The 27,632-nt window shown below is 39.1% G+C and overlaps 1 protein-coding gene across 8 annotated transcripts in view; it reads right to left on the minus strand.

Moving 5' to 3' along the window:
• The window catches only part of DCAF6 (DDB1 and CUL4 associated factor 6), a 135,296-nt gene that overhangs the window by 64,854 nt on the left and 42,810 nt on the right, over nt 1-27,632 (minus strand). For all 8 annotated transcript variants that reach the window (XM_025926207.2, XM_086694182.1, XM_086694181.1 and 5 more), the window contains exons 5-10: nt 24,006-24,119; nt 23,240-23,375; nt 20,413-20,627; nt 14,341-14,434; nt 12,939-13,058; nt 10,362-10,622 (exon numbers count right to left, since the gene is read on the minus strand). In XM_025926207.2, coding sequence (XP_025781992.1) covers nt 10,362-10,622; nt 12,939-13,058; nt 14,341-14,434; nt 20,413-20,627; nt 23,240-23,375; nt 24,006-24,119 — 940 coding nt within the window. The remainder of the gene's footprint in view (nt 1-10,361; nt 10,623-12,938; nt 13,059-14,340; nt 14,435-20,412; nt 20,628-23,239; nt 23,376-24,005; nt 24,120-27,632) is intronic.

The following is a 27,632-nucleotide window of genomic DNA, read 5'->3' on the forward strand; positions in this document are numbered from 1 at the left end:
TGGACAGGGAAGATGAGGGGAACAGAGATAGCGGAGGAGGGGTTGTTTTCCGTATGATCACCGAGGGAGACTTCTCTCATAAGATGATTTTTGAACAGAGACCTCAAGGACTGAGGCAGGAAACCACATGGGTGCCTGGAGGAAACGTTCCAGGTGGAGGGAAGAGCGAGTGCAAATGCTCAGAGGAGGAGGTGTGTCTGGGTGGGGGACATATCACAGGCAATGGCAGAAGAATTTACTGATAGTTTAGATGCAGAACGATCCCCAAATTCTGGGCCTACGTAACAAGAAAAAGAAGAGTTTGTCATTTATTGTGATGGGGAAAAATGGAGCAGCAGGTAGTAGCAGAGGGAAGAGGAGAACTAACAGATAGCTCGTGGAGAACTTGAGTAGGGACTGACTGTAACACTCTAGAATTCACTAATAAATTGGATGTCGCTGGTGATGTGACTTGAAGCTACTGCAAGTGCAAGTGAGAATAAAGAAGTCTAAGAACTGAACTCTGGGACACTGCAGCGTTTAATAGAAAGGAGAAGCCGTGAGTAGGAAGGAGAAGCCAGTGAGGAGGCTGGAGGGAGCAGCTGTGTCAAATGCTGCTAATATGACAAAAAGACACCTAGAATTAACCACTGGCTTTTGCACCTTGGAAGTCATTCATGATCTTGACAAGCTATTTCAGCAGAAATCACAGGGGCCAAAACGCGACTGGAACAGGTTCCAGAGAAAGAGGAGGTAATGGAGTAGAGACACAAGGCACACATATACTCTTTCCAGATGATTTGCTGCTAACAGGGAACAGAGAGATTGGACGATGGCTTGGGGGCGGGGGGGGCGGGAATAAAGAGCCCAGGGAAGTTTGTTTAGTTTGGGAAATAACACATATGCCTGTGTGCTGATGAGCAACGTTTAACTGAGGGAAGGAAGAAAGAGGACGCATGAAGAGAAGGGGGCAAATGCAAGAATGCTGTCCCCGAGCAGCCCCAAGAGACGAGCTGCAGTGGTAAGCAGAGGAAGCGGCTCTAAATAGGTCCAGAACGACTTCACCACAACCGAAGGCAAGGCAGAGACGCAAGGGCTGCTGACTTGATGGTGGCAGCACAAAGAATTCTGTGTCTCTTGTTGACGCTGGCAGCAAATTACACAAACCACCCGACGACTTCTAGCCTCTATACCTAGAGTATAAAGGTGCAAATTTGGTTGTTTCCTGAATCAATCGTGCCAGAGATATTAACATCTTGTTACCAAGTTCTCTACTTATAAAGAATTTTATTCAGTCAGCCGACTGGCAGTTAAGATTTAGCAAACAATTCAAGTATCATCACAGTCTCCCAATGCTAGGTTCTTCCTAGGAAATTTTCTAGCACTGAGCAGGACGGTATTCACTGACGAATAAATTGGGATGCTCAGTGGCACAGTGTCTTCTTTTAGGTATAGACATACACCGTATTTATTGATGGCATAACAGCAATGCTTTAAGGAATATAAAGAATTACTGTGCACCCATAAAGTTTGTTATTTTACAATTCAAAACAATTTACCATGAAGAGACTACGTATATGTCAAACTTTGCTAAGAAAACAAAAACCACAAAAAAATTCACCTGACTTCATCATCATTTCAAACCCTCTCTCTGGAGCTGCCAAGTGTTTCGTGGGGATAGGAGAGTCTCCATCGAGATCCACTATGCGATGTAACATATAAACAGCGGGCTCTAAGTGCAAGCCCTGATGCTCTATAACTCGGAAAATCAACATTTAGTTAGGATAACGTCCCGAACTATTTATTCAATGCTTCTGGTGCATTTTAAAGAAGAATTTGCTTCTTTACTTTTAAGGCTGGTATTGTGGCTTCCCCCAAGCCCCCGGCTTAAGACAAAAAAATGAAGCTAGGTACAGAAGTTGCCACAGCTAACTAGGAATGGCAAATATTAAATTAAAAATTCCAAACAGACTAAGCAGACTAAACAACCAGACTAAACAACAGTCTTGCTAGCAGGTAAGATACATACACATTATGTCCTTTAAAAAACACATAAACAGGGGCGCCTGGGTGGCGCAGTCGGTTAAGCGTCCGACTTCAGCCAGGTCACGATCTCGCGGTCCGTGAGTTCGAGCCCCGCGTCGGGCTCTGGGCCGATGGCTCAGAGCCTGGAGCCCGTTTCCGATTCTGTGTCTCCCTCTCTCTCTGCCCCTCCCCCGTTCATGCTCTGTCTCTCTCTGTCCCAAAAATAAATAAACGTTGAAAAAAAAAATAAAAAAAAATAAAAATAAAAAACACATAAACATATAATTTATAATGCGAATAAACGCACTGAGAATTAGTTTTTGTTGACACGAACCAAAATGGAAAGTGAATATAATGAATACCTTGGGGTTGAATTTTAAAAGCAACAAAAAACCCCTCAACAATGTGTCAGGAATTGCTTATGGGAAATGCGTACCTCCGTCTCCTGAAACGACCTGCCCACTGCCTGTTTTCCGCTGAAGGACTCTGGGCTAATCTGCCCAGTGATGTAGTTCCCACTGAAATGGAAGAACAATAAACTACAGCTGACCCGACAAAGGTCCCCTCAGCTCTAACCTCATGTCCTGCCTCCAATACATAGGTTCTTTTGTCCTGGACACTGCATTACTTCTCCATCTAATTCGGTGGGACCTAATCTGCCTGCTGTGGCTCTGTCCTCCACCCCACCTTGCTTCTTGGCCAGGTGATCCTTGTGCATTTTTTCCCTAGAACTGTCACTCCTTTACTGACTTCCAAGTTCCTTTGGTCTCTTCTTTGGTCTCCCCAAAGTGACCATTAACCTAATATTTCCACTTGCTTCTAATCTATATACTGTCTCTACCTCGACTGAGTAGACTCTGGTCTCCTTTAAGGAAGCTGTAATCTGGACATTTGGGCTTTGAAAGATTTGCTTTGCTACACTGTACAACAGAGCAACTGCTGTTCCCGGTAATTTTTCTACAGAGCTCAATTTAACTGTAAAGATTTTGAATAGACCTAAATAAATGTGTAAATCTGGACAGTTATTTGTAAATAAGCAGGAATTCACACATAAGGCATATCATATATTAAGTACACTAAATTCTCATTGTCTGAGTGGTCCATTTAATTAGAAGCACACGGATCCCTTTGGTGACTCACTTCTCAAGGTGAGACCTCTATGTACTGACAACCCCATTCAATCCAAAGAAACGGCCTTCTCTATACATATTCTTTTATCTAGATTAAAATAAAAACATTTGGGGGCACATGGGTGGCTCAGTCTGCTAAGTGTCAGACTCTTGGTTTCGGCTCACAGTTTGTGAGCTTGAGCCTCATGTCACGCTCTGCGCTGACAGTGTGGAGCCTGCTTGGGATTCTGTCTCTTCCTCTCTCTTTGCCTCTCCCCTGCTCACGTACACTCTCTTTCTCTCTCAAAAATGAAAATGAAAAATAAAACCATTCTCAAAAAAAGAAACAAGTCATAAATCAATCCAAAATGAACAAAATAATTACAAATTTTCTTCTTCTTTTTTTAAAGTAATCTCTATGCCCAACATGGGGCTTGAACTCACAACCCCAAGGATCAAGAGTTGCATGCTCCATTGACTGAGCCAGCTAGGTGCCCCAAAATAATTACAAATTTTAATAAGTGATGGAGTGCCTGGGTGGCCTGGTTAAGCATCCGACTTCGGCTCAGGTCATGATCTTGTGGTCCGTGAGTTCAAGCCCTGCGCTGGGCTCTGTGCTGACAGCTCAGAGCCTGGAGCCTGCTTCAGATCTTTGTCGCCCTTTCTCTCTCTCTGCCCCTCCCCCGTTCACACTCTGTCTCTCAAAAATAAGTAAATGTTAAAAAAAATTTTTTTTAAATTTTAATAAGTGCTTATCACAAAGTAAACAGGGCTATATAAAAAACATTTTAGTAAAGAAAGATGAATCTAGCTACAGTAGGAATGAAAGACCTCCTTTAAGTGACACTTGAACTGAGACACAAGGAAAAAGAAGTTGGCTACAATAAGCCGGGATGGAGGGGGGAAGCTTCTCGGTAAGAGAACAATAAGTACAAAGGCTCAGAATCAGAAACAAAGAGGCAGAAGAGAACCTGCCTGGCACATTCAAGGAAATAAAGGAAACCAATGCAGGTAGAGCATAATGATCCCTGGGAATTAAGAAAGTGATATGAAGTGAGGTTGGAGAGGGGGGCAAAACCCAGACCATGTCGGTTCTTATAGACCCACGGTGTAAGAAAGTTTCAGTTTTTTTAAAGTTAGACTTCTAAGTGCAATTAGAAGTCTTTGAGGGGTTTTAAACAGCAAAGTTACATAATCTGATTTAATACTATAAAATACTCATCCTGGCTGCTGCATGGAGAACAAATGATAAGGGAGTGAGGGTAGATACAGGAGATCAATTAGCAGACAAGAACTGATGGTGAGATGTAAGAAGTAGAAGTTATTTTAGACACAAACCAACAGGACTTGCTGACGGACTGAGCGTGGGACATGTAGGAAAGCAAGGAATCAAGAATAACACAGACGCTGTTAAAATAAGCAAACGGGGCAGGTGGTTTTAAATTTACTAAAATGTAAAATGGCTAATATGGAAGAGATTGGCAGACAGGAAGGACAGGAGGTTAAATTAAGTTTTAGTTTGGACGTGTTAAGCTTAAGATATCCAAAGACAACTAAAAAGAAGGGTCAAATAAGCATTTGGACATAGGACTTTGTAACTCAAAGCAGAGATCAGATTGTCGACATACATTTAGAAATCTTCAACTCAGAGCAGCTATTAAAAGTCACGTGAGGGGCACCTGGGTGGCTCGGTCAGTTGAGCGACCAACTCTTGATTTCGGCTCAGGTCACAATCCCAAGGTTATGGGATCGAGCCTCGTGTCGGGCTCCATGCTGGGCATGGAGCCTGCTTAAGATTCTCTCTTTCAATCTCTCTCTCTCTCTCTCTCTCTCTCCCTCCCTCCCTCCCTCCCTCCCTCCACCCTCGGCCCCTCCTGCAAGCTTTCTCTCTCAAATTAAAAAATTAAAAAATAATTTTTTAGAAGCTATGTGAATTGATGCAACAACCCCCCACGGATACAGAATAGAGCAAAGAGCACGGACTAAGGATTTCTACTAAAATATTCAGAAGTGTAATAGAACAAGAAATATCAACAATGATTACTGCAAACCAGCTACAGTTGATAATAAGAATAAATAAGCAAAGTGGTATCAGATGCCAAGAAAAGAAAGTGTTTTCAGAAAGGAGTGACAGACTATGTTAAATGCAAATGGATTTAAAAACCTGGTAAAATACCAACAGAGAGGGATAAAATTTGGCAAATTTGGCGAAACATAAGTCACTGGTGACTGACAAAAAGTTTCAGTGGAAACGGAGTTGAAAGGCAGACAGGAGTTGGTTGATAAACACATGGAAGATGGTAAGAAAATGGAGACGGTATATGCGAGCAACTCTTTTGAAGACTCTAATTATACAAGAAGCAAAGACACAAGTCTGGAGGAGAACGTGGGATAATTGAGGGAAGATTTTTTTAAGACAGGAGATAATAACAGCTCATGTCTGAGGTGGAAAAGGACCAATGCAACAGAAAAGGCAATAATAATGATGCTGGAGAAGAAGCAAAGTCCCTGAGAATTTGGAAAGGGATGGGAATTGCACTGTCTAGCCTTTGACAGGAACAGACACACTTCTTCTCAAAATGTGTCTGCTTCTATCACAGATGCTAGAATGTCAGGAGATTCGAAAGTAGGAAAAAGTGCCCCCCACACCGCCCCACTGTGAATGAGAAGGTTATCAGCTTGGGGATAGGATGAGGGTAAAAGGGGAGTGCTAAAATTCTGGGAGACAAGAAGGTGTGAAATAAACACTCTGGCTAGTTGTTGAGCAGCAGTGTTGAAAGACTGTTCTGACACGGCACGGAGCACCCAGTGAAATGTGTGGTTGTGACTTTCTTCACTACGACGCAGTGACTCAAATGCGGACTAAGAGAAGGCAAATAATTAGGTTCACAGATGGCACTTTGCCAGGCAAGTTTTCATGTTCCCATCGTTCCTTTCCTTCCCCCCAGCAAACGTGACAGAGGAAATACAAGGGGCATAAAGGAAACATTCACACAAAGTGGATCCACAGCAAAGGAGGAAGCACACTTTCCATTCCATGTCTATGCAAGGCCATAGAGGCACGCCTTGAAGATACTGCGGGTTTGGTTCCAAGGCACCGCAATAAAGCAAATATCCAATAAGGCAAGTCAACTGAATTGTTTGGTTTCCTAGTGCATATAAAAGTTACCTTTACGCTATTCTGTAGTCCATTAAGTGCGCAACTGCATGATGTCTAAAAAACAATATACATACCTTAACTAAAAATCACTTTATTGCTCAAAAATAAAAATAAAAAAGTAGCCATCATCTGAACTTGCAGCGAGTCACAATCTTTTCGCCCGTGGAGAGTCTTGCCTGGATGCTGACGGCTGCCGACTGACCAGGCTGTTGAAGGGCGGGATAGCTGTGGCATCGGCTCTCTTCTTTCACTAATGGTTTCTTCGTAGCAGCTATTTTACAGCATTTTACCCACAGTTGAACTTTGAAACTTCAAGTCTATCCCTCAAACCCTGCCACTGCTTTATCAACTAAGTTTATGTAATATTCTAAGTACTTTGTTGTCATTTCCACAATCTTCACAGCATCTTCACCAGGAGTAGATTCCATCTCTGGAAACCACTTTCTTTGTTCATCCACGAGAAGCAACTCCTCACCCCGTCAGGTTTGATGCTGAGACTGCAGCCATTCAGTCCCATCTTCGGGCTTCGCTTCTCATTCCGGTTCTCGTACTGTTTCCACCACACCTGCAGTCACTTCCTCCACTCAAGTCTGCAACCCCTGCAAGTCACCCATGAGGGCTGGAATCAACTTCTGCCAAACTCCTATTCATGTTGATATTTTGACCTCTTCCCATGAATCATGATATTCTTTTTATTTATTTTTTAATTTTTTTAAATGTTTACTTGTTTTTGAGAGAGTGCGAGTGGGGGAGGGGTGCAGAGAGAGGGGGACAGAGGATCTGAAGCAGGCTCTGCACCGACAGCGGTGAGCTCGATATGGGGCTTGAACTCATGAACCTCAAGATCATGACCCGAGAAGAAGTCAGGTGGTTAACAGACTGAGCCACCCAGGTGCCCCATGAATCATGATATTCTTAATGGCATCTTGAATGGGGAATCCTTTCCAGAATGTTTTCGATTTACTTTGCCCAGATCCATCGGAGGAATCACTGTCTATGGCAGCTAGCCTTACAAAAGGTGTTTCTTAAATAAGAAGACTTGAAAGTCAAAATGACTCCTTGATCCAAGGGCTGCAGAATGGATGCTGTGTTAGCAGCATAAAAACATAAATCTTGTTGTACATCTCCATCAGAGCTCTAGGGTAACCTGACACATTGTACATGAACAGGAATATTTTGAAAAGAATCTTTTTTTCTGAGCAGCAGGTCTCAACAGTGGGCTTAATATTCAGCAAACCATGCATCCAGGCTTGTTCCATTTCTAGAGCACAGGCAGAGTAGATTTAGAATAAATCTTAAGGGCCCTCGGATTTTCAGAATAGGAAATGCTAGCTTCAAAACTTTTCTCCTGCAGCTTCCTCACCTCTCTGGGCCTTCACAGAACTGAAGAGAGTGAGGGCCTTGCCCTGGATTAGGCTTTGGCCTAAGGGAATGTTGTGGCTATGCAGACCACTAAAACTTTCTCCGTATCAGCGATACGCCTGTTATGCTTTCTTTATCATTTGTGTGTTCGCTGGAGTAGCACTGTTAACCTCCTTCAAGAACTTCTGTATATTCGCAACTTGGCTAACCGTTTGGCACAAGAAGCCTAGCTTTCTGCCTGCCTATCTAGGCTTCTGACGTGCCTTCCTCACTGAGCTTAACCATGTCTAGTTTTTTATTTAAAGTGAGAGGTATGCGACTTTTCCTTTCACTTGAACACTTAGAAGCCATTTTAGGGCTATTAACTGGCCTAATCTCAATACTGTTGTGTCTCAGAAAATAGGGAGGCCCAAGAAGAGAGAAAGAGAGAGCGGAACAGTTGTTTGGAAGAGCAGTCAGAACATACGCACATTTACCGAGCAAGCTCCCTGCCGTGTGTGGGTGGCGTCTGTGGTGCCCCAAATCATTGACACTAGTCACCTCAAAGATCGCTAATCACAGATCACCATAACAAATATGATAATAGTGACTAGGTCTGAAATACTGTGAGAATTACCAAAATGTGACACAGACACGAAGTGAGCAAACACTGTTGGGAAAATAGTGCCAACAGACTAGCTCCACGCAGGGTTGCCACAAATCTTCGATGTGTAAAAAACACAATATACGCAAAGCACAACAAACTAAAGCACAATAAAAGAAAGTATGTTTGTCATAAAAATCATGGCTCTGAGATGACACTCTGCCCTATTCCTAGTATCCATAAACCTATCTGAACCTAGAAGTGCAGAAGAGATGGGGGCGGGGGGGGGCCGGAGGGGGGGGGGAATGAAGCAAAACAGAAAAACTCATTAAGCCCTTATTGTTAAAGTAAGGGATAATCAAAGCTTGCTATCAAAACAATTCCAGGCATAATCTTTAGATGTTACATCTAACATCAAATCATTTTCTTCAACAGTGATACTATCTTCACAACATGGAAATATTCCAATGTTCCATAGTGCAGTCAACCAAAATTCTTTTGAGACTCTACCAGTTAAAACTATTTCCTTACATCTTTAAAAAAAACTACAGGCAAAGGTGCCAATTAATGATCAAAACAATGATCACATGATCATCACAAATGTTTTTTCTATTTTGATGATTCAAATTGCTACTTAATACTTACATTAAATATTGAAAGGGATTTAGCAATCTGAAATGCAATATTAACTGTGTTAAATATCTGTAACAAAAAAAGAAAAATGAAACTCCAAACTAAGTACTTTACTCAGAAGTGTGTTTAAAAACCAGTGGAGTTAGAACTCAGTGGAACATGAATATAAGCCGGGGAATGTTCTTGCTCAGTTTTCCTGATAACTTATAACTGATCAGAATCTTTAAGAATATTTCCAAGAATGCTATTACTTTTTTTTTTTTTTTTTTTACCAACTTTACCTGCTCTGACAAACAAACTTTGGACTGATTCTGTCCCTACTTCGCAAACACTCCAAAATATTTTATTTTCCCATAAGCTGAAACGTTAACTATGTCAATTAGAGAGTAGAAAACCTGATTTTATAGCTCTGCTTTAGCTTATTATTACAAATTGTCCACAAGTTTTAATAGTTACATAACTGACTCTGGCTTCTATTTCCACAGAAACTGGAAATGAATGACCAAAATAAGACATACTGATAAAAAAAAAAATGCCTGCTATAAAACATCCCATATTTGGTGATCTAGTATCAGATTTCAGAGTGGCAAGAATAAAGTGACAGCTTGTGGCAGTTAAGCTGTTAGAAAATTTTTATAGGTTTTAGCTTAGGCCTGCCAGCTGTATCACTAGTTGCTAATTTTTATTGTGTGTCAAGTAAAACGCTTCTTCAGAAGAACCCAAAGAAAAACACGAATAAAATCTTAGTGGTCATTATAACTACATGTACACAGTTAAAATGCCAAGTAAATTATATCTGCTAAAAATTACTGTTGTAAATACTAGTACATTCCATAGTTGGGGGGAAAAAAGTTGAACATGAGGTGTTTTAATAGAGGGAAAAAAGTATTTTAGCAGAATTTAGGAATTGACATTTTCCCACTAACATCAAGTACCAAGAAGACAAGGACTTGTTAAAACAATTCTCTTTCATGTAAATATAGGACAAATAATTCTTTTGGTAAGTTGTATATGTTGTTGACAAGAGATGTTACCAAATGCACCACACAGAATGTATTAAAAGTATTTCCGGATTTAAAGAAAAATAATAAGAAATATAAATGCATTAGAACTAATAATAATTAGGGCTATATTTTCACGATCACTTTAAAACAGACTTATAACCAAATAAGTCTAGAAATACATTTTGGTCTATAACGGTATATAAAAGTAATCTTAAAGTCAACTGCATTAAACTATGTCAAAACACTATCTGCCAGTACCTATATTTTTTAAAGAATTGTCTTAGGTAAACTGAAGATTCCTGATAATTGTTAAATTCATTCAAGTTAGGCACACTTGAAGCTTGTGTTTATGTTACATGTTCATGTATTACACGTCATTTTGATCATTTATTCTGGCAAGAATGAGTTCATGTGATTTAGTATCTTTCACATCAGCCCATAAAGAAGTTTTCATTATCAGAAATCATCAGATGAACTGCAGCTTATTTAATGAGTAGCATCCTCACCAGACTGATGATGTGTATGGCGTCCAGATGCCTCAACAGCCTGCCTTTGTTCGTTGTCTGGAGAAGACAGCAAAGAAGTAGAATGAGGGCTTTCTGTAGAAGATGATGTCGAATGAGCCTGAGCTGACGCTGTAGAGGATGTCGAAGGCTGAAGAAGCTGTTCGGCTGAAGGATCTACTTCCATTGCAGTTTCACCCACTTCCAAATCAGAACTCGATGGGACCGCAGGAAGAGGAGAAACATCTGACTGGCTCGTTCCACCTTCAAAGAACACATGTTAATGCAAATTCAAATACTAACTGCTTTCCAAAACCAACTACTCTAAAGAGATACGTTAAAGAAATACGTGTGTACTGGGGCGCCTGGGTGGTTCGGTCGGTTGAGCGTCTGACTTCACCTCAGGTCATGATCTCACAGCTCGTGAGTTTGAGCCCCACGTCGGGCTCTGTGCTGACAGCTCAGAGTCTGCAGCCTGCTTCGGATTCTGTCTCCCTCGCTCTCTGCCCCTCCCCCACACTCGCTCACTCACTCTCTCTCAAAAATAAACATTAAAAAAAATTAAAAACAAACAAGAAATACACGTGTACTTGCACGTGCATGTACATACACACAGATTTGTATAATTTCAGGATATCAAATGCACCCAGTGGTGGTCTGATCCATTTAACCATACAAGCTGATCAAGAGGGGGGAACATCTATCTACAGAACATTTTTGTTAAAATAATCCACCTTTCAAGCTCAATATGGTACCTTCGTTTATACAAAGCTAAATAATAGCTTGTGAAATGCCTATAAATAACATCTAGTCTCTTTAATTTAAAGATGATGATTCTGACTTAATGACTGGATAATAGGAGAGTGGATTTTATTACTATCTTTCCATTCTACAACATAATGTATTTGAAATATTTAAGAAAAATATTATTGGGAAGAGTAAAGTTACAAATAGGTCAAAATAAGGTTAAGTTTCTGATTCCTACATCATTAGCAATGTTTTAACCATTAAACTAACATGACTCAGTCATGATTTAAAAAGACTTGAGTGTCTACTATGTGCTATGCTAGGCTTTGTGCTATCTGCAAAGGAATAATTAGGAATAATCAATAAACATTAACAATTTTCCCCAAGCCTAGATGTTATTAAAAGATGGAAAGGACTAATCAAGTTCATATCTTGCAAGATGCAACTGCCACAGAATATGAAACTTTTTCTTTTAATGACCATGGTTTAAATAATTCTTATTTTATTTTATTTTTTAAAAATTTTTTTTCAATGTTTTTTATTTATTTTTGGGACAGAGAGAGACAGAGCATGAACGGGGGAGGGGCAGAGAGAGAGGGAGACACAGAATCGGAAACAGGCTCCAGGCTCCGAGCCATCAGCCCAGAGCCTGACGCAGGGCTCGAACTCACAGACCGTGAGATCGTGACCTGGCTGAAGTTGGACGCTTAACCGACTGCGCCACCCAGGCGCCCCAATAATTCTTATTTTAAATTTAAGCACAAATATAATAACTCTTAAGCAAATCCCCAGCCTAAGGAATTTTTAAAAAGTTAATTGAAATGCAGGAGTTAACGTGAACCATTTATGGATAAAAATCAATATAACTTTTTATTTTGGTGTTTTAACAACTTAGGAGTTAACATTCATACTCCTCATTTTTGACAGAGAGAAGTAACTTGCCAAAGACCCCAACGCCAGAAAGTAGTGAACCAAGATATGAAAACGGGTCAGCTAGCACCAGAAACAGCACTTAGAAACCAATGCCTAGGTAACCAAAAGGAGAAACTATTCCATTATATAAACCTTCTTTATCTACAGAGTTTTATATATTTCCATTTTCAGAATGCATACAAAAGGGACTTCAAAGGGGACGATCAGACGTCCTTACCTTTTTTTTTTTTTTTAGAAAAGCAAAAACAAGGGCTAGGCCTACAACATGAAGGGACAGATTATACTCAGAACCCTTGGTCCTCTACTGCTTCACACAATACAGTTAAGAAATGTGTGATGATTATAGATTATTACTATTATATATAAAATGGTATAAAATGGATGATATAAATAATACAGACATCAAGGGCGCCAAGTCAGTTAACGTCTGGCTCTTGATTTTGATTCAGGTCACGATCTTAAGGTTCATGAGCCCCGCGTCAGTTTCTGCACTGACAGCGTGAAGACTGCTTGGGATTCTCTCTCTCTGCCCCTCCTCCTCTCTCAAAAATAAACAAACTTAAAAAAAAAAGCAAACAAATATCGGGACACCTGGTTGGCTCAGTCAGTTTAGAGTCTGACTTCAGCTCAGGTCATGATCTCACGGTTCGTAGGTTTGAGCCCCGCATCGGGCTCTGTGCTGATAGCTGGGAGCCTGGATTCTGCTTCAGATTCTGTGTCTCCCTCGCTCTCTGCCCCTCCTCCACTCACACCCTGTCTTTCTCTCTCTCAAAAAAAAACATTAAAAAAAAACACATGTATATATATATATACACACACATATATATATATATATATATATATATCAATAAAACAGCTTTTGCCAGCTTTTGGCTGACTTTAATTAACAAGAAAAATTACCTCTGGGTCGAGATCTTCCTCGTCCTCTATTGCTTTGTGCAACTTCACTTGCTTCTTCAAACCACCTTGATAACATGTCAGACATTCTCTGCATCAATGACACATTGGGACTCTGCTCACCTATTACAATACAGGTCTAATCAGTGAATTCAGTAATAAGTCAGGATCTTTCATTAATGCAAAAATCTAGATTTTTAAGGCCTTTAAAATGAAAACAATTTAAAAAAAAAGAATCAAACTGCCTAAATAAATTATATGCATGTATATGAATCTCTTAGAGCTATCATTACATTTCATAGTAAATGTTTATATAAGTCACTCTCTGTATTCTGAGTTCCTCAAGAATAGAATTTATATTTCCCACATCTTTGTCTATTCTTAGGTACCGTCACATCTCCCATCCTGACCTCAACCCACATCTTTAGTTCGAAGAGTGCACAGCCAGGAAGTGCTCATGAACTGTAAACTGACTGATTATAAGAAAGGCTTGTCCTCTCACTTACATTTCCTTAAACTGAATTTATTTTCATCATACTGTAAGCATATTCCATATATTCAAAATTAACAAAAATCAAAAGCTGCTGTATTTGTCTCTTCCCTCTCCCTCTTTCCTCCTTCAAATATATGAGTTTTCTCTTATGGAAATTACCAAATTAAGTATGACATCAAATTAAAACTGATAATTTTATTCTACAATCATATAATTTAAAATGCGCATCATTTGTTCTTGAATTTTCTGTGAAAACTTTATACTTTATTGCCTTTATGTAATGTAGCTTTATATTTAAGTATATATTATAAGATGGTACCAAGGAAAATATATTGGGGAATAAACATGTTTTTGATCTTAACAGAATTCAGAAGTCATCAGAATAAGATTTTGGCTACAGACCAATCAGTAAAATACACACAGATTAATTCTATTTTAAAAGTGTGCCATCTTAAAGCTCCCAAGGTAATTTCTTATGCTTTGTCAAAGGCATTTGATAAAAAGGGAAAAAAAGATTTTATCTGCTATTATAAAAGTCTTGGGTTGGAAACTGGGAGTTTTTGTTTCTCTTTACATCTAATAAAAAGGCAAAAATCAAGAAGTTTGATAATACCTAATGTTTTATATGGCAATGAATACTCCTACTTCTAGAAGGAAGGTAAAATAGTGCATTAATTTTGGAGGGTAACTTGATAGCTATCAAAATACAAATGCACTTATCCAGTGACCCAGTTGCTCATTCCACTTTTAGGGATTTATCCTCAGATACACTTGCATGAGTACGTTAAGATATATGTACAAGGACATTCATTGCAGCATCACTTACACTAGCAAAAAAAAAAAAAAAAAAAAGAAGTTAAAAGATTATTTTTCCAATACCATATTAGAAAAGCTTAACCAAAGTATAGTTACCATCCCGTTCTCGTTCACTCTCAGGCCTTGCTCGGGGTCCAGTATCCGACCAATCACCACGAAGTCTTAAACGCTTCACAGGAGGCTGTCGTAACTAAAAGACGAAGACGAAACTCATTGGCTCAACTCTTAAAGCACGCTTTAAGTCTAACGGATTCTTTCCGTGTCCTTGCTCTCTTTACTGAGGATGCAAATGAGATGCTACGTCAAAATACAAAGGCTCTTATAAGGACGAGATCTACTGATGGTACAGCTTACACGTGACATCTTCACCCTAAAGAGTCTGAACACAACTTTGAAATCATGTGTAGGTCACTTCTACTCCCACCTGTATCACTTACCAGCTGACCACAGGGAAGTCGTCTAATCACACTGAGCCTGAGTTTTCTATTACGATGATACAAGTAGTGTAGGTCAAGTACCTACATATCTGACAAGAGGAATGATCACTATTTGATTATCATTGACAGTTTAGTCTCCGATTCCCCCCGGCATCTACTGCAACCCTTCATGACTCACCTCAGGGTCTCTACTCTACCTTGTTTCCCTCGTTCTTGGCTAACACCTCTTCCTCCTACTTCGGAGAAAATACAGTCAGTCCTGCAGAAGTGACATCAATTTCCTCAGCTGCATTCTACAAACTTATCTACAATCTGCAACTTCCTAATTTCTTCTAACCTTTCTCCGAAGATGTATCATTTATTTTGTTAAGGCTTAATCTCTCCCATCTGTGCTTTTACATTTTGTTCCTTCAAACTCCTCAGGCACCTTGCTTCAATAATTACTCCTTCCCATACCTGCATCCATTTCCTCATTTCTTCCTTACGATATGCTAAAGGTTTTTACCATTTTTAACACACAAAACACCTCAATTTTATGTTTTTAGTCAGCTATACTCTTTCCCCCTGTTTTCTGAAGCTTTACTGTCAAGCTTCTTGAAAAAGGTCTATATTTATTCCTTTATCTACCACTCCTCCTTCACTTCACCGTTACCTTACGCTCCCATCTGTCCACTGAATTCATTCTCACCAATGTCATCAACAGGTGATTAATTGCTCAGTTCACTGATCAATGACAAAATGATCACCAATCAACTACCAATTCAAATGGCACATTGCCCAACTTATACTGATGTCTATGGCACTTGACACTCTTGATTATTCTCTGTAACTTTTATATTTTTAACATCTGTGATGGAGATATAGCACATATACCACAATACCCACCCTTTTAAAGTATGTCAGTCAGCGGTGCATATGCTCAGAGCTGTGTAACCACTTGTATCACCACTAATTCCAGAACACTTTCATCACCTCCAAGAGAAATCCTACAGCTACGAGCAGCTACTCCCAATTTCTCCTTCGACTCAGTTCCTGGAGACAACCAATCTACTTTCTGGCTCTCTAGATATGCCCACTCTGGACATTTCATACAAATAGAAGCAGATGTGGCCCTTTCTGTCTGGCTTCTTTCACTTAGCATAATGTTTTCGAAGTTCATCCATGTTGCCCCATGTATCGGTATTTCATTCCTTTTTACGGCTCAGTAACAGTCCATGATTTGGATATACCATGTTTTGTTTATTCATTCATCAGTCGATGCACATTGAGTTGTTTCCACTTTTTTGGCTACCGTGAATAATATTGCTGTGAACATATGTGCAAGTTTTTGTGGGGACATATGTCTTCAATTCTCTTCGGTATATATCTGGAAGTGGAATTGCTGGGCCACATGATAATTCTATGTTTAACTTTTGAGGAATTGCCCAACTGTTTTCCAAAGCAGCTGCACCATTTTACATTCCTATCAGCAACGTGTGAAAGCTCCAATTTCTTCCTGTCTTCATCAACACCGTTACTGACTTTTTTATTTTAGCCAAACTGGTGAGTACGAAGTGGTACCTCACCGTGGTTTTGATATATTTTGGATACTAGATTCTAAATCATTAGTAAAATATAGGATATATACAGATTCTAAATCATAAATCAAATATATGTTATACAAACATTTTCTCCCATTTTGTGGGTCATTCCCTTTATTTTTATTTTTTTAACAAAACATTCACTGATATTTTCCCTGACAATTAAGCAGATTTTGATAGAAACTTGGTGACAACTTAGCTGTAAATTTTCTGTTTTCTCCTGGAAACCATTCTGAGCAATAAGGAGGTTGGGGGAAAAAATATGTCAACACCCTGAGCAAAGAAGACAGAAAAATAAAAACCCTCACAAATTCCTAAGTAGGTAAATATGGCAAAGAGCAACAGAGGATAGAAAATCTACACAGGAAGCCACAAGTACGACACAGAATAACCAGAAGATTAGAGAAAGCCTAGTGTGGTAGCTGTCCAAAACCTTAGACTAAAATCATTTCCAGAAACAGAGGGCCTCACTCTATGTGAACTATATTTAGAATAGAATGGAGCCCTGCTCCATGGTTAGGGGAAGAAACTTTATATTATACAAGCAAAGAACTGGTTGTTATAACCTCAGCAACTATTTCTGGAACAAGACATTCAAGTTAAAAACAGTCCCAAGTTTGACTTTTTGAGATATGCAAAATAATCTAGTCAAGAATACCGAAAATGGTACAAGCATTAATTCAGTTATTCAAAGAAGATTTTCCTGAGCATGTTTTATGTGTCAGGCACTACTCTAGATAGTGGAAAAAGATCAATGGATAAACTATACAAAAATCCCAACGTCACAGAACTTATAGGCTACTGGAGTAGAAAAACAATACATGATTACAAAAAAAAAAGTTAAATATACAAAGAAAGTGCTGAATGTTATGGGGAAAAAATTAAGCAGACAAAGGAGATAGGCAGTACCAGAAAGTTAAAGGCTGTGATTATCTGGGAAGACCATTTCATGCCTGGCAAACACAAAAGCCATAAGGTAAAGCACATCTGGGCTGCCTGAGTAAGTAAGTAGATGTGGTCAGAGAAGAGTACAATAGAAGTACCGAGAGAACAGCAGCAATAACAAGAACTACATGAGACAAGGTCTTGAAGCCACTGTAGAAACCTTAGTTTTGCTTTAAATGAGATGGGCAGCCACCTGTAGTACTGATCAGAAGAGCAGCATAATTTGACTCGGTTTTAAAGGATCACTTTGGCTGCTATGTAGCTAAAGGACTATGGGGGCAGAGGAGTCAAAGCAGGGGGACTGGTTAAAAGCTACCATAATAATCTAGGCGAGACGGTTGATGCCTTGGATCAGGGCAGTAGCGGGAGTCAGAATGGGAAGCTGTACTACAGATCTGGGGTATGTATTTTAGGGACAAATCATGGGGACCAGGAGAACATTAGAGACTGGGTTCAACAAAGTAGTCCAATAATGGGGTGGGGCAAATAGGAAAATGTCAAAAAGATATTAGAGGAAAAGGAAAAGACAGAAAAGACAATAAAAAGAAAAAAGGAACACAAAAAATAAGAAAAATGAGAAGTAAAAAAATTGAACTAGACAATGAAAAAAATAAAAGAGAAATTATTAGAGGATATAAAGAAATAAAAAGAAGCCCCCACAAATTAAGAAAATTTAAAAATACCACTGAAACACAAGAAAAAGTCATTATGTGAAACTTTTATTCATATTTTAAAACCCTACTCAATCATTTCTTACATTTCCAATCAAAATACATTATTCCTTCCTTTGGTCTACTCATATAGAACATAATTTCTTCTTTTTTTTTAAGTTTATTTATTTTAAGAGCAAGCACACATGCGTACATGGGCAGGGGAGAGGCAGAGAGAGAGAGGAAGAAAGAGAATCCCAAGCAGGCTCTGTGCTGATGTGGGGCTCGATCCCACGACCCTGGATTCACGACCTGAGTGAAAATCAAGAGCCGGACACTTAACTGACTGAGCCACCCAGGTGCCCCAGAACATAACTCTTATTTAGAATTCTATTAAGTTTTATATATTCATTTATTTATATCTCTATTCCCACTAAACTGTAAATTCCTGAGGGAGAGGCTATGTCTTGGTCACAGTCATCCCAGATTTTCTAAAGTTTAGTATAGGACCTAGTGCACAGTAGGCACGTGTCAAGGATTTAGGATAAAACACTGAAGAACAGATGTTGAGCTTCAGAAGGAGACAGACTACCAACTTCTATATACACCTGTCAATTATTTGGTTTATTATAGAAGCATGATTTAGTTTTGTAATTTTAATCCATTTTCAGAATTATTTTTCTTAATTCAACAAAGAACACTGAGAAAACCACATTCACTGTTCACGACTCAGCCTCATTCACCCCGATTATGTAAACATATTGTGTTTACATATGTAAACACATTGTGTTTACATATGTAAACACGTAAGTATTCTATGGTACAAAAGCTGGCTGGCCCACTTCAAATGCTTCTGCATTCCAACTTTCATTATGTAACAGTCACGAAGTTGGAATGTAACTTCATTCACTAAAACACGCATCTCAAGAGAAAATTACCCAGCAGCAACAAAATAACAGAGCAGATCTCATGTTTTCAATCAGGCCAATAAAGTAAAAAACAGCCTTCATTAGCCATCATACCCCTTTCTCTGTCAATTTCCTAATTCATTTAAATACACCGACACTTGGGGCGCCTGGGTGGCGCAGTCGGTTAAGCGTCCGACTTCAGCCAGGTCACGATCTCGCGGTCCGTGGGTTCGAGCCCCGCGTCGGGCTCTGGGCTGACGGCTCAGAGCCTGGAGCCTGTTTCCGATTCTGTGTCTCCCTCTCTCTCTGACCCTCCCCCGTTCATGCTCTGTCTCTCTCTGTCCCAAAAATAAATAAACGTTGAAAAAAAAAAAATTTAAATACACCGACACTTTTAAAAGCCCAAAATAGATTTATAAAGTTATCCCGATTTTTTCCTAATTTTATAGCCCTCTAAACCCACAACCATAAGTACTGGATTTAGTTTTGCATCTCACAGGAATTACAAAATTGTTGTTCCTTAATACCTTTAAAATACGTTCACTGATAGGAGTTGGTCCAATACCAAAAAGTCACTGATAATTAATAAAGCAACAGTTAATTTCAAAAACATTTATAAGCCAAGTGATTAAACATAGGACATTAAAAAAAAAAAAAAAAAAGCCAAAGTGAAAAATATGTTGGGGAAAGAAGTTTAATAGGTTAAAACAAACATTTTTCTATTGCTGTATATTGACAAAGATACATTTTTTCTGGTTTTTGCCTTTTATAAATAAGATGGTTTGCTATTTTATTTTTTAAAAGATTTTATTTTAAAAAATTCTCTACATCCAATGTGGAACTTGAACCCACAACCCTAAGATCAAGAGTCACATGCTCTAGATGACTGAGCCAGCCAGGCACCCTAATGGTTCACTATTGTAGAGTCATTTTAGTGGCAGCAACTCTGTCACTTAGTTTTCAATATAGAATATTGTATGTGTATAGATATATATGTAACAGATATAAAATGTGATATATAAACTCCAATAAGACTAAATGTTTTTGTTCACCAATAGGAGTTAACCAAATACCATTTTCCATTCATATGTGGTCAGCAATCCCCTCCTCCCCCGATTGTGTGTGTGCGTGTGTGTATTTTAGCTTGCCTTTTTCTCATTCGCTCAGATGTGTTCTGTAAAATAAACCCACGGATGGATGCCACTCGTTCATAATTGTGAAAGAGAGGCACCATCAGGGAAGAAGGGGATTGCTGTCCACATGTGAACAGAAAATGGTAACAGATACAACTCCGACTGGTGTATGAACAGAAACATTTAGTCTCTTGGGAATTTACACCTCCCATTTTTTATTATTTTAATCGCTTTTCCCGCAACTGTTAGAACTGTTGATATTTCTTGCTTGCTCCTGTGCCTCCACAAAGCTAAAGAAACATTTTGCTATTAAAAATTTTCTCTTTAAAAATGTTTCACAATACTTTTTTCTAGTCAGCCCCTGTTCTTCCAGGTACATTCCAAGTCCTCTTTCAAAGCTTCGACTACAAATGTCTTGCGAATCAATTCTATTTTTTGAAGGCCTACAGGCCCCAGGAGTCACTGAGTCAGTGTCTTCTGAACTGAATGAAGAACATGGTTTTGAGTAAGCTTACCTCTTCTCTTCTTTCTTCTGCAGAAGGAGTTTTAAGTTCTCGTGCTGTATCATCTTTCGGGTCAAAAAGATATATATAATCTGAAGAGTAACTAACGAGAATCTCTTGGCCATCTTCGCTGTAACACAGAGATGTCACCCTGCAGGACTTATTATTAAGATGGGAAGGGATAAAACGGGCAACCATTCCAGTAGTTCCTCGACCTGCATAATTCCCTAAATAAGAAAATAGGAAGTTGTATAATTTTTTTAAGAAAAACATTTTAAAAACTCTTAATCTGAATTATGAGATCTGTGATTTAATGTAGCAATATAAAATCCAAACTATCCTGTTCTATTTCTAGAAGAGGCTCTTTTCTCAATAGTCTGATTTTATAACAAAATAATAAAGAATACAGCATAAAGTCTACATATCTTTTAAAAAATTTCCTGAGTTGCTGGAATTCCAGATTACATAAAGCGTTTAATTAGAAATATGAGTTATTTAATCAGTTAAAATGATTTATGATTTAGGGGCACCTGGGTATCTCAGTCGGTTAAGAGTCCGACTTGATTTCAGCTCAGGTAACGATCTCACAGTTCTGGAGTCTGAGCCCTGAGCTGGTCTCTGTGCTGACTGACGGCATAGAGCCTGCCTGGGATTCTCTCTCCCCCCCTCCCCCACTCGCACTTTCATTCTTTCTCAAAAGTAAACGTTTAAAAAGATAGCAAATAAAATTTTTTTTAATTTACCTTCACTTTTCTTCTTTTCCTTTCCTTCCCTCCTTCCCCTTCCTTTCCTCTCTTCCCTCCCTTTTCTTCCTTCCCTTGCTTCTCTTCCCTTCCCTCCCTTTGCTTCCCCTTCCTGTCCCTCCCTCTCCTTCCTTCCCTCTCTTTTCTTCCTTCCCTCTCTTCCCTTTCCTTCCTTCCTTTCTCCTCTCTTTCCCATCCCTTCCCTCTGCTTCGCTTCACTTCCCTTCCATCCCTTCCTTCCCTCTTTCTTTCCCTTCCCTTCCTCCTCCCCTCTCTTCTCCTCTCCCCTCCCCTCTCCTTTTTTCTTTTCTTCTCTTTCTTTTCTTTCTTTCAGTAATCTCTACATCCAACATGGGGCTCAAACTCATGATCCTGAGATCTCTTCCAACTGAGCCAGCCAGGCTCCCCTATGTTTTTAAAAGATTTGTGATTGTCCTGAAATTTTCCTCTTATAACATAACGAAGGGGGGTAGTATTCCAACTTTAATTAATTTTGGTAGTCATCAACATAATACAGTATAATAGAGAAAGGGTCAACTGGCATTTTGTGCACTGGAGGTCTGGGAATGCTAAATTCTGAGAGTCCCATAAAACTGTACGAACACTGCACAAGGAGGCCTTGTTCTGCCGAAAATGTCAACCGTGTCCCATCTGTTGAGAAACAGTAAGTTAGCCTACAATTTCATATTATATTACTACTGTTCCCTCTAAAAGTGCATATCCAGATACATAAGACACCTCAATCACGGTTCCAAAACCAAACCAAACCCCACCTCGTCCTCCCATTTCCATAATCTATGTTCATTTTTACTGGACATAAATTGACCCTGAGCGTGACATTGTTAGTTTCTGGCCAAGTCCATTTTTATTTTGGGCAATACAAAATACGCGAATATATGTGAGTGTGTATATATGTTTGTATATTTGGTGGGTATGTGGGTATAAAATCCTGGCCTTCCCTTACTGAAAAATGCTGAAGAACGATGGCTTTCAGTTGGGTATTTCAGAAGTGGTTTGATCCCACAGTGGATGAGGAGCGAATGAGGAGTTTTAGATGGATTCAACAGCATAGCTAACAGTACTTTAGGCATAAACATATGCTATACAGTAACACAAAGCCAAGTCACTGTTCTTTCTAACTCTTCTGTCTCCTGCAAAGAGAAATTAGGAAAGCCAAGTGCCGGGGCACCTGGGTGGTTCAGTCAGTTGAGCATCCAACTCTATTTCGGCTCAGGTCATGATAGCGGGGTCGTGGGATTGAGCCCTGCGTTGGGCTCCATGCTGAGCATGGAGCCTGCTTGGGATTCTCTCTCTCTCTCTCTCTCTCTCTCTCTTCTCTCTCTATCCCTCTGCCTCTCTCCCCTGTTTGCTCTTTCTCACTCTCTCTAAATTGAAATTTAAAAAAATTTTTTTAAAACAAGGAAGGCGAAGTGTTGTGGGCTGATAGTGTCCCCCACAAAATTCACGTCCACCCAGAACCTCAGAATGGTTCTGGAATATTTGGGATATTTGGAAATAGGGTCTTTGCAGATATAATTAGTAAGATGAGGTCATAACTAGATTAGAGTGGACCCTAGATCCAATATGTCCTCATACAAGGAGGAAAATGTGGATTCAGACACACATACGGGAGAATGGCATGTCAACACAGAAGCAGAGATTGAAATGAAACACTTAAAAGCCAAGATGAATAGCAATCACCAGAAGCCAGAAGTATGCAATAGATCCTCCCTGAGAGCCACCAGCAGAAAACCCTGTGAAACCTTGATTTTAGACATGTAGCCTCCAGAAATGTGAGAATCAATTTCTGTTATCTTAAGCCACCCAACATGTGGCAATTCATTATGACAGTCATAGGAAACTAACATGTCAACTGTTACAACTTTTTAAGGTGACAAACTACAAAAGCATCACACTGATAGGGTCATAAAACCTTGGTAAAATGCTGTTTTTCTATGAATCCGTATTATTTAATTACATTGTGTTTACTGAATTTTATGACAAACTAATGACATTTTAAAACTGCAAATATGTCCTATAGATTTATTCTTTGAACTGACAGAATCTTATATTTTCTCTAAAATACAGCTGTTTACCTGTGGCTCTTGTGCCCAGCATTCGCCGATCATATATTCGTACTGAGCTATCTGAACAGCCGACAGCAAGATAATAAGGTATCGGTGGACAAATAGCTACCGAGGTGGCGGCACGTCGGCAGTTAATTAAAATATCCTATGAAAGAGAAAACACCAGCGTCACAGAGCTCTGCCACAGAGAGGATACTCTAAAGATTTAAAACACTTGAACATTAAAAATACTAACCTTTGAATTAGAAGAAAATAACCTTTCTTAAAAATCCTAAGCTAGGATGATAATGAGAAGGAAAACAACAACATGGTTTTCTTTTCATTTATTTTTCAGATATCTGTTAGTGTTTCTAACAAATTCAGCTGACATGAGATCAAAATAGATATACGTGGTCAATATTCCTCCTCAGCAGTTTATCACTATAAGGAAAATTCCTTTTTTTCTTTTTTTACAGCTTGCTACACAATTCCAAAATTGACTTCTAACACAACATTGTAAATTTTCCTTATAAACCAATCAAAATAAAAATCATATGGAAAGATAAATTGGAGGTTAAAAAAGTAAATAATATTTGAGTAATGAAAATTACATTCTGAAAAGGAAAAAACAAAAATTACTCCAAAATACAAGACTAAAACTGAGTAATTATGTTAGGTCAGCAAGATTTAATGAAATTAAATCCATCCACAATCTTAGAACCTAGAGATAACTTACTGTCCGATTTTAATTATAATGTTAATTTTTTTGTCACTCGTACAAAAGTTTGATTCTTACATCTTTGCAATCTTCTTTCGTGCAGCTAGTTTTGATGCGTGTGTCAAACCACCTAACAGTTCCGTCTTCACCACAAGAGAGAAAAGTATACGGGTCATTGGGTACAGTCATAATCTGAAGGTGAAAACAAAAGTACAGGTAATGTTACTGAGCACTTGGATGGTTTTGAAAGACATCGCTACCGTTCCATAAAATAAAATGAAGAATAAATAATAAAGTAAAACTGTCTTCTTATTCACAGACGATTTGATCATGTAAGCAGAAAATCCTATGTAATCAATTTTTAAAAAATTTATTAGAATAAGCGAATGTAGCAAAGTTGCAGGATACAAGATCAATATGTAAAAATCAATGTTACGTCTCTATACCAGCAACAAAATCATCAGATACTGAAATTTTAAAAATAATATCATTTACAATAACATGAAAAATATGAACTACTTAAACATATGTAAGACACATGATACTGAAAATTATAAAACATTGCTGAGTAAAATTAAAGTCCTAAGTAAAGTAAGGGAGATGTATTGTGTTCATGGATTGGAAGATTTTTTTTTTTATTTTAGAGAGAGAGAGAGAGCACATGAAGTGGAGGAGAGGGGCAGAAGAAAAAACAGAGCGAATCTCAGGCTCCACGCTCAGCACAGGGCCCAGGGCTCGATCGCACAACCCTGAGATCATGACCTGAGCTGAAATCAGGAGCCAGACGTTCCACTAACTGAGTCACCCAGGAGCCCCTCAATTGTATTTTTTTTTAGTTTATTTATTTATTTTGGGAGTGTGCATGCGCACAAATGGGGGAGGGGCAGAGAGAGAGAGAGAGAGAGAGAGAGAGAGAGAGAATCCCAAGCAGGCTCCACACTATCAGCACAGAGCCCAATGCAGGGCTCCATCTCAGATCATGACCTGAGCCAAAAGCAAGAGTTGGATGCTTACCGACTAAGCCAACCAGGTGCCCCTCAACTGCATTTTTTATACAGCTACATTTAAAAATTAAAATCCTTAAAAAGATAACATTTATGACTGTACCAAAATACCAAATACTTAAAAAATTTAAGGAAATCTAGAGTAACACCACATAAAAATTGTAAAATATTGAGAGAAATTAGAAACCTTAATAAATGCAAAACTATATCATCTTCATTGATTAGAATATGTAATAATTGTTAAGATATTAGTTTACCCTGTATTTATTTTTAAATTCAGTATAATAACAATCCAACTTTCAGCAAATTCTTTTTTTGCTTTTTGTTTTTTTAGTTTATTTATTTTGAGACAGACAGACAGACAAAGAGCAAGCAGAGGAAGGGCACAGAGCGAGCGGAACAGAGGATCTGAGGCCGGCTCTGCGCAGACAGCAGAGAGCCCATGCAGGGCTCAAACTCACGAACCGTGAGATCATGACCTGAGCCAAAGTCACACACTTAACTGACTGAGGCACCCAGGTGCCCCAGCAAATTGTTTTTGTTGGAAACCAATATGCTGGTTTGAAAAGTTATACTGAAACACAAAGAATCTTGAAACAGTAACTCTACTAGATACGAAGATTCATTACAAAGCCATTGCCTTTACTTTTTTATTTTATTCTTTTATTTATTTTTTTTTTCAACGTTTATTTATTTTTGGGACAGAGAGAGACAGAGCATGAACGGGGGAGGGGCAGAGAGAGAGGGAGACACAGAATCGGAAACAGGCTCCAGGCTCTGAGCCATCAGCCCAGAGCCTGACGCAGGGCTCGAACTCACGGACCGCGAGATCGTGACCTGGCTGAAGTCGGACGCTTAACCGACTGCGCCACCCAGGCGCCCCTCATTACAAAGCTATTGCAATTAAAACAGTTTGGTATTTTAAAAAGTACAAATAGGCCAACGGTGCAAAATAGAGTACAGAAATGGATCTATCCACATATGAACTCTTAATTTATTATTAATGGCACACTGAATAGCAACAGCGGGGAAAACAATCTTTACCATAAAAGATGGTGGGTAAAATCCATATGGAGAGTGATATCGGCAAAATTGCAAAACAGGATGCCTCAACTCATTCCCCTAGAGAAACACTGGCTTTTAATAACAATATAAAGTCAAAAAGCCTTTATGAGAATACCAAAGACCAGTTAAGAAAGCAATATACCAGGAAAGTTCAAAGCCAAGTACAGCCATAATGAAAGGAATAAGAAAAGCTTATTTCATTTCAATTCACACCAGAGCCTTCCCCAAGGCAGCACAGCACAAAACTGGGGGGGGGGGGGGGCGGAGGGGGAGCAGGGCGGGTGGAAAGCCCAACTTGCAGCTTCTCCATTGGAAAGGAAAGAGAAGAGTGGAAGGTATGTCCAACATCCAGCTTACAGGCAGGTGGAGGAGGGCTACCAAGGGACTAGTTTCTGTCTCTCCTGACTCAGCATTGATAAAACTTGAGAGAACAAAAGAGAGCACAGTGGCTTCCTTGCAGGATCACAGATGGAAAAGGGAGCAGAATGGAATGGAAAATTCCATCTCTCTGAATGGACCGGAGAAGATACATCCTCATAAGAAGTTTAAGGGACCTCCAGAATCTCTAGCTGGGCTGACCGGTGAAGACCTTCCCTACACAAAACCCGTCTAAAAAGACCAGGAGAAGATGGCTATTTTTTCCAAAGCAAAAACCACAACAACAAAATAATGAGGCACACAAAGATACAGTGTAACAGCCCAAAGGAACAAAATAAATTTTCAGTAACTGACCCTAATAAGATGAAGATCTACGAACTGCCTAAGAAAAGAATTCAAATTAATCGTACTAAAGAAGCTCAATGCATCACAAGAGGACACAAATAGACAACTGAATGAAACTAGGGAAACACTGCATGAACAAAAGGAGAATATCGCCAGTGAAGTAAAAACTGCAGAAAGAGGCAAATGGTAATTTTAGACATGAAGAATATAATAACATTTACCAATTTACTAGAGGGGATCAACATCAGGCTTGATCAAGCAGAAAGAAGAATCAACAAACCTGAAGACAACTCATTTGAAATTATTGTATCAGAGGAACAAAAAGGAAGAATGAAAGAAAGTGAAGAAAACCCTAAGAGACTTCTAGAACACAACAAACTGAGCAATATATATGGAAGTTCCAGACGAAGAAAAGGGAGAAGCAGAGAGCTTGTTTGAAAAAATAATGGCTGTAAACTTTCCAAATCTTCCCAAAGAAAATGGACAGCCATACTCAAAAAGCTCAACAGACTCCAAGTACGATGAGCCCAAAGAGGCCACACTAAGACATATTATAGGCAACCTGTCGAAAGTCAAAGAGAGAATCTTGAAAGTAGCAAGGGAAATGTGAGTCATCACGTACAAAGGAGCTCCCATTAGATCAGTGGATTTCTCAGCACAAACATCACAGGCCAGGAGGGAATGGGATAATATATTCAAAGTGCTGAAAGAAAAACAGTAACAACAACAACCACCACCACCAAAAAACCATGCAAACCAAGAATACTATATCCAGCAAAACAAAAGAAAGAAAGACCTTCCTGATAAAAGCTGAGGGATTCAGTCCATCACCACAAGATCTGCTTTCCAAGAACGACTAAAGGGAGTCCTTCAAGTTAAAACAAAAAGTACCAGACAGCAAAACACACAAGCA

This window comes from Puma concolor, chromosome E4, assembly GCF_028749965.1.
Source record: "Puma concolor isolate L17-30 chromosome E4, mPumCon1.1.hap2, whole genome shotgun sequence".
NCBI classification, from domain to species: Eukaryota; Metazoa; Chordata; class Mammalia; order Carnivora; family Felidae; genus Puma; species Puma concolor.